This window comes from Phyllostomus discolor, chromosome 11 (assembly GCF_004126475.2).
Source record: "Phyllostomus discolor isolate MPI-MPIP mPhyDis1 chromosome 11, mPhyDis1.pri.v3, whole genome shotgun sequence".
NCBI lineage: Eukaryota > Metazoa > Chordata > Mammalia > Chiroptera > Phyllostomidae > Phyllostomus > Phyllostomus discolor.
Window position 1 is genome coordinate 72,292,633 of NC_040913.2, and position 20,638 is coordinate 72,313,270.

At 45.6% G+C, this 20,638-nt stretch overlaps 1 protein-coding gene and 1 long non-coding RNA gene across 7 annotated transcripts in view; both read right to left on the minus strand.

Annotated features, from left to right (window-relative positions):
- Nucleotides 1-20,638, minus strand: part of TACC1 (transforming acidic coiled-coil containing protein 1) — a 100,247-nt gene that overhangs the window by 62,692 nt on the left and 16,917 nt on the right. For 2 of the 6 annotated variants that reach the window (XM_028527085.2, XM_028527084.2), the window contains exon 1: nucleotides 16,515-16,657. The exons of 1 other annotated variant lie outside the window; for it this stretch is intronic. In XM_028527085.2, the coding sequence (XP_028382886.1) occupies nucleotides 16,515-16,591 (77 nt within the window). In that variant the 5' untranslated portion in view covers nucleotides 16,592-16,657. Of the gene's footprint in view, nucleotides 1-16,514; nucleotides 16,673-20,638 lie in introns of those variants that run through there. 3 more of the 6 variants (XM_028527090.2, XM_036011583.1, XM_036011584.1) reach the window with 3 other exon arrangements.
- Nucleotides 2,261-3,016, minus strand: LOC118497422. The gene is made up of 2 exons (XR_004899947.1): nucleotides 2,941-3,016; nucleotides 2,261-2,909 (listed from the first exon to the last, which is right to left on the minus strand). It is a non-coding gene; the product is annotated as an uncharacterized LOC118497422 (long non-coding RNA).

Genomic DNA, 20,638 nt, shown 5'->3' on the forward strand with positions numbered 1-20,638 from the left:
TGGAATAAAGTTATTTATATTTTCCTACTTGTCTGTCTTTCCCGACTAGAAATGTTCTCTCTGAACCCTGTCTACCTCCTATTTGGTGACTAAATGAACAGACAAACCCCCAAATCCTCCTCTTACTGGCTTGGGTGGGTAGAGAGAGAGAGATAGGTAAGATAAATAGATACTTTTAAACAAACAGTATTTAAATATATATGCTGTCCTCTGATACAGGTGAGGACCTATTCCCTACCTCTGTTTTCACTATACACTCTGCTCCCCTTGGGGGTCCTCCCACAGAGGAGGACGTAGGGAACCCGGATGTGCAGCCAAGACCGTTTCTGAGCTGACAGAGCCGACTGCTTGACCGCCTTCTCTTAGCTGCTTAAAGCCTTTGTGTATTTGCATAATTCCCATCAATTGCTCCCCATGGAGGGATATTTAGGAGGTTCATTGTTCCTTAGTATAAGAAAACTGTAAGGAACGACACTATGCATATATTTTCTCACACATGCAAGACTCTTTGTTAGAGTTAAAACTCTAGCAGTGGGATTGCAGTGCTAAAAACCTTGTTTCACATTTGGATACATAGAGCCAAACTGCCCTGCAGAAAGGCTGTCCCAATGTACATTTTTAAACGACGGTGTATGAGACAGCTTTTCCCTAAACTTTAATCAACACTGAGTAGAGCCAGTCTTCTAAAACTGGCGAACAGGTAGAAATGATACATGCCACTGTTGGTTTTATTCGAGCACATTTAATCAACAGTAAAGTCTGAACATCTTATAATGTATTTACTGAACCTCGGGCTGACTTCCTTCCTTCCTTCCCTCCCTCCCTCCCTTCCTTTCATTCTTTCTTTCCTGCTTTCTTGTAAGCGGAGTGTTTAAGCCCTTTGCTTAAACCCCTAGTACTAGATGTGTGGTCCCTGGGCCAGCAGTGGCAGCATCACCTGCAAATTAGAAATGCAACTCCTGGAGTCCCCCCCCAGACCTATTGACGCAGGAGCTCTGGGGGTGGCCCGGCCGTCTGTGCACCTCCCAGGTGACGCCAACGCAGGAAGCGCGCTCAAAAGCCTGAATCATTGTTTTCTCCAGTACACTGTTGCCGGAGGAAGTAGGTCCCTGTGAAGTGATTTCAGGGACACTGCCCACGCTAACAACGCTATTGGCCCTCATCCTCTATATGAGAACCGTGTCTCCAATGTCCAAACTAGAGACAAAACGCTTTTTTGGTGAAGAGCAAGTTCAACATGTCCTCCTCCAAATGGTATGCACAGACTGAATATCATTTGCTAGCTCCTTTCATCCAAAATATTCTGGGTTACCCCAACAAAACGCACGAGTCCTCAGCATCACTGGGGACCTTAACTCAGAACAGCCAAACTGTAGCTGTAAGAGGTCTTTCCTCATTCTTGTCTGTCTGACACCATTCCCCCCTTCTCTGAGCGAAGATTCATCTTTTCCTTGAGGAGCCAGCCCCTCCCATTCTCCGGGTCTGTGGTTTGGATGGCGTGGCTCCTGATGCCGAGGGGCGGGGGAAGCAGTGACTCCGACCTAATTGAACAGTCGGTCCATTCCACCAGCACCGCCCCCGCCCCCTCCTTCCTACGCGACCACGCTGGGTTCAGCACAGGGCACGTGGCCCAAGCCCATCCGATGTATGTCTCCTGATATCCTCGATAAACTTTTTCACCACTAACCCCTCCCTATTTTCTGTATCAAATCTGTGGCCCTTTGGCAGGATTCTAAAGAAAGTCCAGCATCCTCAGGGGCAGAGACAGGTGAAAGAACAGCTGCCCACAGGAGCCACCTGCGGGAGAAATGGCCCCTTCCATGGGAGCTGCGATGCATCCAGCAGGCATCCCAGGGTCAGGCGGAGTCCGTTCTGCAAATCAGCGGACAGCCTCTGCAAAATTGAGACTCTGCACTGGGAAAGGCCAACATGGTGGGCGCTTGCATTAGTCCCTGGCCTCTTGGTTCAAGAACCCCTTTAAGTGCTCGGTGGGCCTCCAGTAATGGCAGCTGGTAGACACGTTTCCCGGGCTGCTGGTGCAGGGAGTGGACACACGGAGACTCTGTGGCAACGTTCTTCAGCCTCATTCCACAGCTCCTGGTACATCTGCGTGCTACACAGCTGCCTCGGATGCTCCCAGAATCACTCTCCCTCACAACAGCTGAGTTTAAAGAAATTACTTAACTCTCAGATATTAAAGTGTCTTTAGAAGTGTAAACTATTGTGCTGGAATCTTTCTTTTCTCCCTTTGGATGCTGACTTTTTTTTCTCAAGTAAGATATTCAGAATTGTGTTATCTTCAGCATCCACGCTTCAGTTAAATCCCCTCATTGAAAAAAACGCCTATTGAGTGGCTCACAGTGCGGACAAGGCGAGCCACGGACTGATTGGTCCCTCTGAACCCGACATACAAAAGGGCACATTGCAGACAGCATGAAGCCAGGGGCTGATGTGCTTTACATATCTCCTGCCTCCCTGGAGTGATGAACTGGAGGAAAGCTCAAGTATGACCAAAAAAGGAAACAACACGATAGCAGGAGAGGGAGAAAGGAGGGAGGGAGGGGGACCTGAGGGTGGTGATGCCACTGGCTGCAAAAGAGAGATGCACAAGAACCTGCTGCTCCCAGGAGACAGCTTCATGCTGATGAACAATGCTGCTTCAAAACAGCCTCCCTGCTTTGCAAAGAATGTGAGAAATCTGGGATTCGAGGCTGCCAGCTAGAGCAGTCATATCCTGTACAAAACACAATACAGCCCTGAATAGAGCTCTCTGGCTCAGCAGGGAAACCATAGTCTTCTGACACCTCTATGTGTGAAACTGTCCGTGCTTTGTGAGGAAGGACTTGTGGGAAAGTGTGGGCTGGCAGCAGAGGCGCATGCTCGTGCACACACACCCCTCCCACACACACCTCGGTACATATACACCACTCCCACACACACCTGTGCACATACACCTCCCCCCACACGTGGGTATATACACACACACACACCTGTGCACATAAACACACCTCCCCACACACACTTGTACACATACACACACCTCCCCACACACCCCTGTGCACATACACACACCTCCCCCCACACCTGTGCACATGCATCTCCCCATACATACTTGTGCAAATACACACATAGACATATACATGTCACACACCACACACATGCACACAGTCACACCGAAATGCATATACACAGTCACACACACCACACACATGCAAACACAGTCACACACACCCCTCCAGCTCTCCAATTCCTACACCAGACGCTCCCCAGGCCCGCTGACCATTTATACAGAGATAGGGAATCGATCAAACAAGACAGTTAGCAGGGGTACAAAAACAACTTTTACTTAGAAGAACAAGATCATAAACTGGAAAGGACTGCCAAACACAGGAGAAATTTAAAAGTGTAGGCCACGGGCAACAAAGACTGAAAAAAAGAGATGTTGGAAGAGCCAGTCAAGGAAGGATTAGAGTAGCCTGGGTTTAGGTCTCTGGAGACGGTGCCCCAGGCGCCGTGACAACCCCCTCTCCTTAGGGAAGGTGTGCACCCTGCTGGGTGGGGAAGCGCTGGTCTCGCCCTTCTCCCTGAATGGAACTTCCGCTGTAGGCACACATCTGCCAGCCGGCAGCTACAGCAGCCACCAGAGGGCACCAGAAAGTCCTGTCACAAATCCAATCAACAATTTTTTAGAATTTCTTCAAGATTTGTATTTATGTAAATACAAAAGCCACAGTGAGCCTGCTCTGCATCCAACACAAGGTGTTTACGGTACACTTCAGCCAGTGAACACCAACGAACCACGGGAAGGAGGACGAGGGCTTCCAACTAATCAGAAGCCACAAAAAAGTATGCTCTGAACCGTGCAATCTGCAGGAGTGAAGAGGAACAACACACCCCTGACAGGCCGGATCCCAGGCAGCAGAAGGAAACTAGTATCAAAAAATTCAGTTTCGTCCTTCCTCGCTTCCTGACCCGTCCTTTTCTCCTACATGTTCTACAACAGTACCAGTGACTTTCTCTATCCCACCCCGCAGAGGGTTTGGCTGAATAGTCTTGCTCACTTCTGGCCAGCCTCAGCCAGAAACGAAGCAGATGGTGGCTGGCGCCCCCTGACGGGAGGACTGGAGAACAACGCCTGTTACCCGACAAGAAGCAGGGAGGAGGTAGACAACAGGTGAAAGAGGCCGCCACTCCAGGCTATCCCTACGAGCTCTGTCTCTCTCTATCCTCGCTATTGTCAGCTACTTCTGAAACTTGGACACACACCTCAGTTCTAACCTTGTCCTCAAGGGAACCTCCCAACCTACACGTGGGGGACCAACGGAAAAGGTGGCCCAGGTTATCTGGAGCCTGACCTGTGTTCCCAAATGTCCTCATTATGGGTCACTGGACACTTATGAAGCACCGCGGCTTCACACATGGTGAAACCAGTGCATGCACAGGTTTAAACAGCAAAGGAAGGAACAGGGGAAGGGACAGGCACAGGCAGACACTACTGGACTCAGAGAAACGCTTAGAAGACTACGTCTGGCAGGTAAAATGCCTGGCAGCTTCCCACCATGATATCTTGTCTAAGCCTTTCCTAGTTTCCTTTTCCCAAACCCCTATTTAGGAACAGTTTTCATGTAGCCATAGAAACCTAACATCTTGCAGTTGTTAGGAAAGCAAGATTCAGGCACAAACGATTCAGCAAGGAAACCCAGGAGAGGCATCCTATCTGCTCTGTGTAAACGCAATACAGTATATAGGTATTTACCTACAGCATGGGTTGGACACTATTTTCTCAAACATTTACTTTCCTGAAAGTGTTATCAGTAGGGAAAGAGCCATAAAAACTTACTGCTGGCAGATAAACAGAAACCTCTGCTGGTTCACGAGTTGCCTCTGCGGCAGGCCCACTCTGGAAGGGACTGGGAATATTGTTTCTGCTGCTGCAGCCAGTTCCCTAGACTTGAATCCCAGCTCTGCCATTCAGCAGCCCCGTGGCCTTCGTTTCTCAGCCTTTCTAGGCCCCAGTTTATTCCTCTCTCAAATGGGTAAGTACATACTTCACAGGGTCCATGAAAGAATTAAATGAGATGATGGTAGGCCTCAGGATCTCTGACTCTCCTAACTCTTATATATTGTATATGTGTGTATTTTCATTTGGAAACCTCTATAAGAATTTTATCACATTATCAAGGGACCTATGGTCCAAGTGTTAAGAGCTATTGCTCTAAACAAAGCATCTTTGCAAGATTCCCAGGAACTCTCATCAGCGACAGAACATGCTGTCAGACTTCTACGGGGACATGCAGTGCGGACAGACGTATGGGTCATATTAGAAAAAGGACTTCCCTGCTCAGAAAATAGATATGACTCTACAGTTTTTATGGAATACCGTTAAATTTCACCAAGCCAAATATAATTTCTATAATATTATATTACAGTATAATATAACATATAGTATATCTATACATAATATAATAATATTTACAGCAGACATACCATATGATTGGCCATAAGAAACTGTGCTATGTACAGGCAAAAAATTATATCCAAGATATCCCTAAAAGTGAGAATTCTGAGAATCAAGAACTGTTAAAGGGAGGGGTCCTCTCACTCTCCAAGGTCACCAAGCTGCCACAGCGAGAGGGAGTGGGAGATACAGGAGGAGAAGCGAACAGTGTCTTGTCACTTGCCATTCCTTATATGAATCTGCTAGAACTTCATATCATGTTACTACAAAAAATAAAATCGAGACTGTACATGAAAAATGTGAGCCTGAGAAAGCTCGCAGATGACCTGAGAGTATTTGAAGGCACCCCCATTCCCATACAGGAAGCTAAACTGTTTAAAATAAAACTCTCAAATGGCCTGCAGACTGCTGTAGGTCAATGTAAAATCTATAAGCAAAGCTCAGTCACGAATGTCCTTTTTTTCCAAACTCCATTCGCAAGGTCACCTCCACTTATCTGACTGGCAAATGTCCAGTGCCCCAATATTATTAAAAATTTTTAGATTTTATACATTTCAAGAGGCTTTCCTCTGCTCATGTTAATTTCCACATAAATAGTAAATAACATTCACAGTGCCTGAACATAAGAATGTAGTCAATCAATATTTATTGAGTGAATGAGGAAGGAAAGGGAAAAACCATCAAGGATAAAAACAGAAGGAAAGAGAGATTATCATATTGAATTTTAAAAATGGTATTACAAATTTGTGGGAAGAGAAAGGATTGTTTAATACTCCATACCCCATACTAGTACTGGAGTAAGTGGTTAGCTATTTTGAAAACAAAAACGTTAGAGCCTTACCTTACACTAGTGAGTCTAGGAATTTCAGGTTGGGTAAATGTTTGTTATAAAGAGAAGGAAGTCATAACACAACGGGGAGAAAAAGTTTTCCCATCTTCGGATATGAGGAGCTTACTATACCCAAGGGAGGAGCAAGAAACACCAAAGGAAAACAGGATAGGTTTATTTACATTAAAAAGTAAGTGCAATGTGGTATCCTGGGACAGAAAGGGGATATCAGGTAAAAAACGAAGGAACGCTGAACAAAGTATGGACTTCAGTTGATAATAATATACCAACGATGGTTTCATTAATTGAAACAAAAGTACCACTCTAATAAAACATGTTAATAACAGGGGAGACTGCTTGTGGAGTCTCTGGGAACTCTCAGCATCCCTGCTTACATTTTCCGTAAGTCTAAAACTGGTCTAAAATAAAAAGTTCACTAAAAAAAAAAAAACTCCCTCTCAAAACCAAACCAAACCAAAAAAAATGGCAGTCAAGGGTTAATAGATTTACATAACAAAACAGCTATAGGCAAGTAGGTCTCTGGATTCAGGCCACTGGGTTTAAGTCTCAATTTTGTCACTCCAGCTGTGAGACCTCGGCAGGCTACTGAATCTCTCTGGGCCTATTTCCTCACATATAGATCAGGAATGTAACACTGTGCCTTTTTGCATCTCTGATTTATAGGAGGATACATTCCTAGGAGTTTAATTATAACCCTGTAACCTTATAGTGTCATTGTGAGAATCACATAAAAGTTAATGTGTGTGCAAGGCTCACTTTCCCTAGCATATGGTAAATGCTCAGTAAATATTAGCTGGCTTCATCGTGAAGAACTCTCACAAATATATATTTTTAAATTTTAGCATCTCGGTACAAAATTGGCAAAAGGAAATAAATAAGGAATTAAGGCTAATTCCTACAAATGGCTAATAAACATACAGGGAAAAGTTCACTCTCGTTGGTAATGAATTAAAAAGTTGGAACAAGATAATATTTTTGCTCTTACCAAACTGGCAAAGATTTAAAGTGACAGTGCCCAGCCCTGGCAAGGAGGTCCTACTGCTGCGGGCGGAGGAGTATAATTTGGTTCTACTTTGGGGGGCATAATTGGACACTATGTAGTAATGCATAACAAAAAATAACATTTAGAATGTTCAAGTCCTTTGACCCTGTAATTAAACTTCTAGGAATGTTATTTCTGCTATTCATCAGAGATGCAAAAAGAATTATAAAGATATTTATTAACTGTGTTATTTATATGAGCAAAAATTGTGACCAACGTAAATATAAACCATTTAGGAAAAAAATAAATAAGTTATGGTACAGGCAGATGTTGTACCACTGAGCAAGCAATCAAATGATATTTTTGAATTCAGCAAACGATGCAGAGGAATGTTTATAATGTTAAGTGAAAAAAAATGAAAAATACACCTACTGAAAAAAAAAAAGAAATTGTAATAAAATGTACCACTCACACACCACATTAATGGTCCTCTCTGGGTGATGAGATTATGAGTAGTTGATTTTCTTTACAGTTTTCTGCATTTTCTAAATTTTCAGATTTTTGAAAATGTACAATATCTTATGATTATCAAAGGAATATATGTTTGTTATAGAACATTTGGAATATCAGAAAAGTGAGAAGGTTTCTACATGCTACTGAACTGCTAACATACAAAAATAAAAAGACGAGGTAAGATGTTCATAAAGGAAAACCTGCTCCCTCAGTGTGCTGCCTGGGGTAGGCAGTGCGGTGCTGGGGAGAATTACAAGGAGCTGTGGTTTCAGGTACCCCCACCACTTGGCTGAGCCCTCTGTGAGAACACTTCTCCCCAGTTCAGTCCAGGGGTGCCATGGTGGCTCGGCCAGCCCCTTGCATGAAAACTTCCATCTGCGACTCCTGGAGTTCAGTCCAAACTCCCACATGACCACAAAGACCTCAGCATCCAGCCCACACCCTCTTCTCCAGCCTCATGGCTTCCTGGTGCTCCCCCAGCCCGTTCCATGCCCACCCCCCCCCAGAAGCTCACCATTCCTCAACTCTGGTGGGCTCCTGCTTCACACAGACAGTGTGGTGCCGGCATTAGGACAGACTGATAGATGGATGGAATAGAACTGAAAACCCTCAAACACACCCTCACATATATGGTCTATTGATTTTCCATAAGGGTGGCAAAACCATTCAATGGGGAAAGGATAATCTATTCAACTAATGGTTCTGGGAACACGGGATCCACATGCAGAAGAACGAAGAAACCCTTGCCATACACCACCTGCAAACGTAGCTACCAATGAATAAAAGATCTAAAATGATAAAACTCGTTGATAAGACATAATGGAAAATCTTTATGACATTGGGCCCGGCAATGCTTTCTTTTTTTAAAATATTCTTTAAAGATTTTATTTATTAATTTTTAGAGAGAGGGAGAGAAACATCCATGTGTGAGAGATACATCGATTGGCTGCTTCTCACACACCCCCAACTGGGGACCTGGCCGGCAACCCAAGCATGTGCCCTGACTGGGAACTGAACCAGTGATCCTTTCAGTTTATAGGCCAGCACTCAATCCACTGAGCCACACCAGCCAGGGCTAATATATTTTTTAAATTGATTTTTTAGGGGGGAGAAAACTGTACTTGAACAATGATTAAAATAAAATAAAAAAATTGATTTTAGAGAGAGAGAGATGAAGGGAGAGAGAGAACATCAATTTGTTGTTCCACTTATTTATGCATTCATTGGTTGCTTTTTAAAAAAATCTTCACCTGAGGACATGCTTATTAATTTTAGAAAGAGGGGAAGGGAGGGGGAGGGAGAGAGGGGGAAAAACATCGATGTGAGAGAGAAACATGGATCGGTGGCCTCTCGCACAGCAACCCTACTGGGGATCGACCTTGCAAACCAGGCATGTGCCCTGACTGGGAATCAAACTCGCAACCTTCTGGTTTATAGGTAGATGCTCCTACCAGCTGAGCCACGCTGGCCAGGGCAATTGGTTGCTTCTTGTATATCCCCTGACCAGGAATCGAAACCACAATCATGGCATATCAGGATGATGCTCTAACCAACTGAGCTACCCAGCCAGGGCTGGCAAAGTTTTTTTTTTTTTATTCTCACCTGAGGACATATTCACTGACTTAGAGAGAGCAGGGGTTTGGGGGGTGGGGAGAGAGAGAGAGACATAGATGTGAGAGAGAAACATCAATTGGCCACCGCCTGTCCAAACCCTGACCTGGTATCGAACCTGCAACCCAGGTATATATCCTGTACCTGGGATTGAACGTGCACCCCCTTAGTGTATAGGAGGATGCTCCAAACAACCAAGCCACCTCAGTGCAGTCAGAAGGCAACCCACAGGATGGGAGAAAATATTTGCAAGTCACATATCTGATAGAGAATGAATATCTAGAATACATAGAGAAGTCATATGACTCAACAACAACAAAACAAACAACCCATTTCAAAACTGGGCAAAGTTTGGGGGCATTCGGAGAATGAACAGTTCTCCAAAGAAGATACAGAAATGGCCAAAGTGCACACAAAAAGATGATCAACATCACTAATTATTAGTGAAGTGTAATCAAAGCAAAATGAGATTCCACTTCCCACCCTTTAGGATAGCTATTAATTTTTTTAAAAAATGTCTCAGAAAATAGCAAGTGTTAGAAAGAATGCTGATAAACTGGAACCATCACACATTGCTGGTGAGAATGTAAAATGGTGAAGTCCTATGGAAAACCGTTTGGTGGTGCCTCAAAAAGTTCAACACAGGGACCATGTGATCCCTATGTTGATTCCTAGGCACGTGTCCTCAAAAAGTTCAACACAGGGTTGCCATGTGATCCCATGTGATTCATTCCTAGGCACATATCAAAAAAAGTGGAAAGCAGAGGTTCAGATACTTGTGCACCCATGTTCATAGCAGAATTACTCACAGTAGCCAAAAGGTGGAGCAACCCAAGTGTCCATCAACAGGTGAATGCCTGGCAATGATTTCTTTTTTTTAAACATTGGGCCTGGCTTTGATTTCTTTTTTTTTTAATATTGTTTAAAGATTTTATTTATTTATTTTTAGAGAGAGGGAAAGGGAGGGAGAAAGAGAAGGAGAGAAACATCCATGTGTCATATATATATATATATATATATATACACACACACACACATATAGAGAGAGAGAGAGAGGAGAGGTGTGTGTGTGTGGTGTATATATACACCACACACACACACCATATTATTCAACCATAAAAAGGAATGAGATTCTGATACATGCCACAACGTAGATGAACCATTGAGGGCATTATGCTAAGTTAAGTAAGCCAACACAGAAGGATAAATACTCTACAATTCCACTTATAGGAGAGGCCTATAGGCAGATAGAGACAGAAAGCAGAACAAAGGTTACCAGAGGCCAGAGAGCAGAGGTGAGAATGCAGAGCTGATGTTTAATGGGTGCCAAGTTTCTGGCTGGTATGATGAAAAAGTTCTGGAACTGGATAGTTGTCATGGGTTTACAATACTGTGAGTATACTTAATGCCACCAAATTGTACACTTAAAAATAATTAAAATGGTGAATTTTATGTTAATATATTTTACCACAATAAAAAATGCAGAAAATAGCACCCCATAACAGCCGCAGTGACCTGCCTCAGAAGATGGAACACCTCCATGTTCCACGACCATTCAAGACACTACAAGTTCATTTCCTGACCTTGGGTTAACAAATTCACAGACCCTGCAGCCCGCTCTGGCTGCTAACCAACTCAGACATTAGATACTCTACTTTGCTAGCTCGGTACACCAGCAGCTGTGCCCCCTTTTCCCCCCATTTTGTCGTCTTGATTTTTAACACTGAAACATGTACCAGCTGGGGAAAGCTTCCGAGTGGAGGTGGGGGTGGGGCACAATGACCACTGAGGCTAAAAGCCTCAGGGGAGAAATTGTGGAGCTAGGCTATACTTGAACCCCCTTAGAGTTTCAGTCCTTGACAGAGTATCTATCTTAACCTTGTAATGATTTTCAGAGTGGGACTCTTATTAACTCTCTTTACTGTTTCAACTACCCTCACCGTCTAGAGGTTATGACATCTACACTCAGCACACACACACAAATAATTCCCTTGTCATGTCATTCAAGCCATTTCCTTCTGGACTGGCTTCACTGGAGGTGGAGCTAGCTAACATCCCCTAACATAAATATATATATATATTTATTTATATAAATATTTGTATTCCACATCTCTCAAGCCCTTCCTTCAAGTTAAATATTATAATTCTTTGCACTTTTCTTCATATGGCTGGTTTTTCTGGGTCTTTTCCACAAACTCTCTCTAAATCTCTCTCTTAATTGTACACTAAAACATTTTACATGGACACTTAAAATTTTCTACAGCAACTGGGAACTTAAGCATTGTTAATGACAACCAAAACTGTGTGGTGAGAAGGTGGTGAACAGTGCCATGAACTTGAAAGCGATGGTTGTCAGAAATGCTGTCCCCTAAGTTTACTTCTTTTGAGTCATGTTTTCCTGTGTTTGAAACTTCAAAGCCAGCGCCGCCCTCTTCATGTCAGAGACATCTGTCCCACAGTGACTTGCCTGTGAGGAGGCACTTCGGCTTAGTTGTTGCTGACTTTGAAGTTCACCAGAACATTGTAGAACCTGCACTTAATTCACATGATCAGAAAGGTTCACAGCAAAAACACTCCAGACCTCGGAAACTCTTCCTGACTTTGCCACTGACCTACTCCATTATGCTATATTCCAAAAGCAAACAAAGGTTGGACCAGAAACTCAATAAGAATTGACAGCAGGTGCACATTTTGCATTTCAGGCACACAAGCTCAACAAGTACTAGATGAATTCGTTATACACCATATTCCTTAATGAATAATGGTTTCTGCTTTACGTCATCCTCCAATTCTCTCCACAGATGATGTACTGCTCTTAGGAAACCCACCTGGACTCATTGCTGAAAATAATCCACTAAGGAATCAGTGATTTCAAACATTTCACCAAACTACCATCTCCCCAAACACATGTCCATCCTCTTGATCGTTCTAGAAAATGGAAATTAACTGAGGAGAAAATTGACTTGAAAAAGTTATTGCCTTGCTTCTTTAAGATGCTTTGCCAAGCAAACCAAAGTGTCTCAGGTTCGATTCCCAGTCAGTGTACATGTCTGGGTTGCAGGCCATGACTCCCAGCAACGGCACATTGATGTTTTTTTCTCTATCTCCCTCCCTTCCCTCTCTAAAAATAAATAAATAAAATCTTTTTTTTTAAAAAAAAGATGCCTTGCTGAGCCCTGGCTTGTGTGGCTCAGTGGATTGAGCTGGGGCCAGTGCCCGCCTGCAAGCCAAAGGGTTGCAGGTTCAATTCCCAGTTAGGGCACAGGCCTGGGCTGTGGGCCAGGTCCCCAGTAGGGGGTGTGAGAGAGGCAACCACACATTGATGCTTCTCTCCCTCTCTTTTTCCTTCCCTTCCTCTCTCTCTAAAAAAAATAAATAAAATCTTAAAAAAGAAAAAGATGCTACACAAGTTCAAAAAAAGAAAAAGAGGTACACAAGTTCACCTCTTCAGAAGGGACCCTGCCTTACTCAAAGTACATTCCCTGGGGACAGTTTCCCCAGGCATTCAGAACAGTCCAGTATTTGACATGTGGTCGGAGGCTGCCCTACAGTACAGCCTCTATACCACCAGGCTGCGCTGAACCCCTGGTAATAGGGTTGTTTACCTTCACACCAAGAAGGTGGGGAAAGCACCAAAATCTACACGTGCCCAGGTCAACTAGGTGGAGCACCTTCGGTGAGACCTAAAGTTCTAACGAGGTTGTCTGAAACAAAAACCCTGCCAGCGGGGCCTGTGGTGGGTCCACGCATGCCGAATGCGCTGGAGACAGGGTTGAGAGTTCTCTCCTCACTGACGGTAGGCACAAACTTCTATGAAGGTGTTGAAAGCACTTGCACGAATCAGAAAGCTACACACACACACACACACACAAATGAAGCTTTTTTGAGTAATAAAAACAATTAAAGGCCAATGTATACATATCCCAGGGAAACTAGCACAGCACATGCTTCATAGATACATGTTCACGTGACACGTATTAGAAATAACTCAGGTGCTGATCACTCACTCAGTACCAGGCCCTGAACTAAGAATACACACCACCTCAAAAAGTAGGTATCACTATTATTGACACTTTACAGATGCAGAAATTTGCCCAACTGAAGAGTTAAGTCATTTTCCAAAGCTTTCTGGACTAAGTTGGCGTGCAGTCTAGCTGGAATTTCAACCCAGGCCTCATTCTCCGGCTTCTGCATTTAATCACTGTATTGTGCCGCCTCCCGGAATAAATGAAGTGAAATTTCCCCCGGCTTTCACCAAAGCCAGCTCCTTTGTTTCCTTGGGTTTGGGGAAGGAAGACAACCACAACATTAAAAAGTAATGAGTTTTATCTTAAAATCAGGCTTTTTTTTTTTCATGTACCTCCATACTTGTTTATATTTCGCAATAGAGCTCTGCTTGGAGGTTTATCTGGATAGATTTAGGACTTGATTAAATTACTCTGAAATGTAAATTGGGAACATTCTGAAACATAATTTCTCCCTCAAAAGACAAATGCCCACAGTAATGCTCTAGTTGTGAGAGTTTCATGTATTTATTTATAAAAAGGAACAATAGAGTTTGAAAAAGCAACCGCCTGAGTAGGAGAACTTCCTTGAGGTCAGCGTTATCCCCGACGGCCACATGTCCGGCAGGAAATCTGTAGCCGGGTGACATTAACAATGAATCCCCCACTTTCTTGGGCCCTGGAGAGACTTGTGGCTCACGCATCTGAACAAGGCAGGATTCGGGTGACAGCATACATTTTGCTTTTCATGTCTATTACAGGCATGGAATCATATTTCTAAAGGGACTTTCACCAGCTACATGCCGACTGGTTTGTAGGGTTGAGTCATCAAGCATAGCGCTCGCACTCTGATGAGGCTAATTAATAACCCCAACACTGCCTACATGCATTTATGTGCTTCTTAATGTATTCACTTGAGGAGGGTAAGGATCCCCCGGCTGTATTCCCAGGTGACGACCAAGGATGAGCTTTTGTGTTGATCTTTGTTAGGTAAGATTTGCTAAATATATAAGGCACATGCAGAGAACCTCATTGGCGGGAGAGATCCTCTATCTATTGCCAAACCACTGGGTAATTTAACAATTCAGAATCCAAATTCCTCACCCTAATGATGGAATCCTGCAGAGGAAGCACTGAGTTCACTTCTTCAGCATGCTATCAGTGAATGGTTCCAATATTTACTTTCAAGAAACACATACACACACAAAAATGGCCACATGTTCACAAAGATTAAATAGTTAATTTTTATCCTGGGCTAAAATGATACATTGCTCAGAGATAAAACTATAACTTGTTATTCATATACACATGATCTTATGTCATCCTCAGAACAGCCCATGAAGTGGACATTGTTTTCACTCCCCTTTTACCAACAAGGAAACAGACACAGAGAGGTTAAGGAACAGATAAAAGCTCTCCAGCTGTTAAGGAGCGGAGCTTACAGTTAAACCCACAGCCATCTGCCTCCAGAATGTTTAACTCCATCTCAGTGTTCCACTGCCTCTTATGCTCGTTTCTTAAAAAGTTAAGTCAACTTTGGCACTTTCCTCATATTTGGTCTTAAGCATTGCTAATTCAGATTTCTCCCTTATTCGGGAAGAACTGAAGAAATAAATGGGGTGTGTTCTGCCAGCAGAGATAAACGTTTGTTTCTGCCCTGGCCCGGTAGCTTAGTTGGTTAGAGCATCTTCCTCATATACCAAGGTCATGGGTTTGGTCCCTGGTCAGGGCACATACAAGAAGCAACCAGTAAATGCATAAATGGATGAAACATCAAATCAATATGTATCTCTCTCTCCTCTCTGTCTACCCCTCTCTCCCACTACTCCTCTCTCCCTCTTCCTCACTCTCTTTCAAATCAATCATTTTTTTTTTAAAGTTTGTTTCCTAGGATAGTCCCAGCTCTCCTGTAGGAGGCAGCAGCAGCACAAGCTCTGGAGTTAGGCAACCTGGTTTCACCACGTCTAGCTGTGTGACCTTGGACAGGTCACTGCCCTTCAGTTTCCTCACCAGTAAAATGAGGCAATAATAGAAACTCAATATTCTTGCGGATTAAATAATACAATATTTAGAAACAGGGTCTCCCACACTTTATGTGTTCAATCGTTCTCAGCTATACTTATGATGAACGAGCTACCTGAACTAAGTTCAGATACTAATACACAAACAGCAGAAGGTGCAATAAAACATCTATCATTTAGTTACTCGGGAAGCTACTTTGCCTTGAAAAGATGATCAAAAATCCCTTCCATGGCCGCGACTGCCTACATGTGGTGGCTAAATGTGTCTCTCAAACTAAATAGCTTTGGCATTGGCTGATTTAAAATAGACTGTGGACTCCTTGACATTACCTCATCTCCAAGGCTCATACAGTCTAAAAGTTTTTGAAATTAAACACTTAAAAGATCGTTTGGGTTCTCAAATAAATAGCTGTCAACGCGTCCTCTCTGGCAAGAAGTATGGCCACCTTTTCAATTGTGCGACTTGCTCTAATCACTTTCTCTAAAAATGCTTGCATTTCAGTACTTGGTGTCCCCAATTGTTGCTGTCCCCGAACAAAAGCCTAATTGCTACTAGGACAATACAGCCCTTTCTCCGAGATCACCATGAAGACCTCAGAACAAACAGGAGAGGGAGTTCTTGTGAGCATTGCATCAAAGTCCCTGGACGCTGAAGGCCAACACGAGCTGAGTTATCTTTGAGACTCGAGTCCCACGCCTCTGTCTCCCCTCTCTGCAAGGAGTTCTGTCTCCTCAGTGTTTCCCCTTTAGCACACATGTGTTTTTCTTCTCGAACGAGTCTGGAAAACTCGACGTCCCCTTCTCCCACCCGGGCAGCAAGAACGGGAGGGCAGCAGCCCTGCTTGGGCGCGATTTTGTCATGGTGGGGTCGTGGCAGGGCGGGAGCCCCCAGGGCCCCACAGTGCGAGGCTCGGGGCCGCAAGTCCCACCAGGCCGACCCCGGAGTCCCTGCGCCCCCGCCGGCGTGAGCGGGAACCCCAACTTCCCAGACCTTGTGGGACAGGGGCCGGACGCTCCACTCCGGCTAGCACGCAAACCCCCAAACGGCGGCCCCGGGGAGGCCTCTGGGACTCACGCGGTTTCTCTGGGTCTCGGGGGCCTCTCCCCGGCCGGCTCCCGGCCCCTCGGGGTCTGAGAGTGGGAGCCTCCCATGGCTCGGAGCTCGCGCCCTGGCTTGCGCCCGCCTGTGCTTCGCAGCGCGCTGGCCGGACCCGGACCCTAGGCGGGGAGGAGGCGCAGGGGCGGGAGGATGGGTGGGGCCGAGGGGTGGGCGGGGGTGGCGGGGAGCCCTCCTTCAGGGTCCCGGGCGGGGAGAGCCGCCGAGAGGACCGTGCTGGAGCCGCGGCAGTTGTCCGCCAATTGCAGGGTTCCGCCTGCGCCGCCGCCCGGGTCACCCGCCAGGGGACACCACAGAGCAGTGCCGATGGCCAGGTTACACCCGCACCCGGGCAGCGGGCGCCACATCTCCCGGCCAGGGCGCCCCCCGGCGGCGGCGGAGGGCCACAGATGGCGTGGACTGCGGCCTGGGCGCGCCCCCGGGGCCCCGCGGACCAGGGAAACGTCGCCCTCTCTGCCCCTGCCAGCCCGGGGTGGTCGGGCGGCCCTGGGGCAGCGGGCAGGCGCCTGGGGAAACGCCGCGCGAGCCTGAAAGAGGAGCGGCGGGGAAGAGGCAGCTCTGCGGAGAGGCATCGGTAGCGGGCGGTGTGCGCCCGAACCGAACCGGAGACTTACACTGTCCTTCCAAGCCAGCAGCTTCTCCCGCACACGGGCGGGAGGAAGGCCTGGGCTGAGTTCTACAGAAAACTGAGTTAATCCTGGTTCTGCCCTTGACGAGCTGGGTGAATTGGAACAAGTCACTTCACCCTCTCCGAATCATTTCTTGATGAATAAAACAACAGAGTATATTTATTTTTACCTCTTAGCATCCTTTCTGATTTTGACAACCAATGAATGAAGGTTCTCCCACACCCAGAGGAAAAACGCACCCTATCCTTCCCATTGCACCGAATAACTCCCTTTTCGGAATATTTCATGCTCTTTCTCGCCCATTCCTGCCTCCACTTCCCTCCTCTCCAACCATCTCTCCTCCACCCCCAGCGTTTTGGGTGTTTTTGCAGGAGGGGGTACATAGACTGGTGTGCCTTAAAAAAACAAAAACAAACTAACACCTATCTACCCTTCCAAACCCAACACAAAGCTCTGTCCTATAGCATTATCCTGAATCCTGACGTCACATCCTGTTGGTTATTGTCTGTCTCCTGCACTGGAATGGAAGCTCGGTGAAGACAGAAAATTTATGTTTGTTTCCTGTCCCTGCTTGGCGCTCAACTGTCGATAAAGGCATTTATTTGTCCTACAGGCGCGTGATCAACCTTTCTTCCCGGTCTTCGTTCCCGCGGCACTCGTTAGTTCCGATAAGGTGGCTTGTACCAGTCTTATTTGTCGTTATCTCGGCACTTGTTCCTCTTTCCACTAGAATCTGAGTCCTTTAATGGCACGAACGCTGTCTTATCTCTGTATCCAAGCTCAGAGCCTGGCGCAGGGCCTGTACGCCGGCCTGCGAGCGGTATGTGCTGAGCCCTGTGGGTAGGCGGCGCACGGAACGGTGTTCAGCATTAGCTGTCACTCTTGATGGGAAGCTCTAGGAGAACGCCTGTGGCTACATTTTAATGTTTCCAGAAAACTCATAATAAATACATGTATAAATATGTATTTATAAATATATACAAATAGAGACAACCGGTCTCGCTTTTTTAATGTCAAATTTTGACTTCCTGTTACCCTGGCTGGCGTAGCTCAGTGGATTGAGCGCAGGCTGCGAACCAAAGTGTTGACGGTTCGATTCCCAGTCAGGGCACATGCCTGGGTCGCAGGCCATGACCCCCAGCAACCGCACATTGATGTTTCTCTCTCTCTCACTCCCTCCCTTCCCTCTCTAAAAATAAATAAATAAAATCTTTTAAAAATTTTTGACTTCCTATTTATACATTATACATTATCTTCACTCTGTCATGGCCAGAAGGTTCCTAGAGTTCGGGATGCAGCCCCATTGTCGACATGTACATCAGAGTATGTGGGGGCTGGGAAAATAAACATTAATCTGTAGAAATGTAGTGAGCCTGAATTGAGGTCTTACGGGAAGAATTTCAAATAGCTAAGGAAAAGCTGCCTCTCGGCAGATCACTTTTTTAAGTTCAAGCTCTTCACACATTCTATAGGGAATACTTTGGCAACGTGATTGAAGAGCTAACGAACATGGATCACACGACCCTGTCCAAGCTGCGGTCCTCTCCAGAGGAACACTCAGCCCCTCCCAGTGAGAAAGCTCTGTATTCCAGTGGGTCATTCCGAGGAAAAATGGGAGGGGGCGACAGGAGAGGAGGGTGAGGAAGGAAAAGTCGTCTTCCCACTTGGTGGACAAGATGGGCTGTTGGGAAGAGTTTTATTATTGTAAGTGTGGAGAGGCCCAACGTATGCCACTAAAATGGTTTAAGAGAAAAGGAAAAAATGACACCCACACCCTGTTGTAGTGCAGAGAAATTGAGATAAAGAGGGGGAGAAAGAGTCTCTAAAATAATGCGAAAGGCGGCCCACAGGGGACCCGAATGCGTCTCTGCAGAGAGGCTTGCGTGCACTGCCTGGCTGCCCTACTTGGTCCAGACATGAGCCGCTGGGGCTTCTGACCCGGGGGTGTGAAGACACTAAACGAGAAGTCTTGTCTTTGGGAAGTAAACTTAAGAGAGCTTTCCAGAGAAAATGCCCAGGATAGACATGGGAGCCTTGCATGCGTCACGATTTGCCCTTTCCATGGAAGCAGAGGCGAGTTCTGTTTCTCCGTCCCAGACGCTGCTCACAGACCGCCAATGAAGGGGCAGACCACATGATATCTGCAAATCCTCTGCTTCAAGTCCCTTGGTTCAAAACTCTCCTTGCTTTTTATGTTTCAATTACAAAACAAAGTCAAAGCCTTCGCATTCCTAATGAAGATACAGACTTGTTACCATGCAATCACAATCTGTCTGTGAGGAAAATTATTGAACCTACGGTAACACGTCCTCCCTGCCTCCTGTGGTTCTGCAGTGGCCAGCTGAAAGTGTGGGTGACCCTGCTGTCACCTGACCCGCTGACTGGGCACGTAATGCCAGTTCTGGGGGTCAGGACCAATCACACAGGTGCAGAGTTCTCTTTTAAGCAGGGGATAACAGCTGCAGATCACTCGGTGTTGCCTTTGATAAGGAGTAAAGGGAAAAGAAAACCTGACTATTATATGGTGTGCTGTACTTTCTGCCTAATGTGACCAAAAAGAAGAAAGAGAAGGAGAGAGGAGGGAGGCAGCCTACCCTTCTCAGTCCCTGGGTCTGTGGGCTGCTGCACAGGATGACCAGCCAGGGTCCAAGGAGACACATGGCCAGCGATGGAGTCTAGGAGGGGTATTATGTGATATCTAGTATTAAGGTTTTCATTTGGGCATTATAATTCTGCCAGTAAATCATTTTTAAACATTGAAAAAATAGTAAAGAAAGAAAATTTAAGGAACCGAAATTCAGGATTGCCGCCCCCCCCCCCGCCCCGAGATTGCAAAACACACCCTTCGGTGTCAAAACTCCCCCCACCCCAGAATGCTACTCATGCTTTGTAGAAGGACAGGAGCTAACAGGTATGGGATGCCAAGTTCAGTGGGAAGTGATGATAACAGTAGTTAGGAGCTGCTGAACACTTTTTATGTGCCAGACTCTGTTCTAAGTGCTTTGGATTTATTAACTCATTCAGTGTCCGTCACAATGTTTTGGGTAGGCATGTTTAGTAAGTATCCTTAATTTACAAATGAGTACAGTGAGGTCTGGAAAGGTTAAAGGTGCCCACGGCCACGCAGCTAGGAAACGGCAGAGCCAGGATTCGGAGTCAGGCAGGCTAGCTGCAGAGCTCTCACGTGGCACTTAGCCTCCCAGCTGTACTTCTTTCTTTTTTAAAAATATTTTTTAAAGATTTTATTATTTATTTTTAGAGAGGGAAGGGAAGGAGAGAGAGAGAGAGAGAGAAACATCAATGTGTGGTTGCTGGGGGCCGTGGCCTGCAACCCAGGCATGTGCCCTGACTGGGAATCGAACCTGCGATGCTTTGGTTCGCAGCCCACGCTCAATCCACTGAGCTACATCAGCCAGGGCTCTGGCTGTACTTCTTTAGTTTTTACACTGCGGT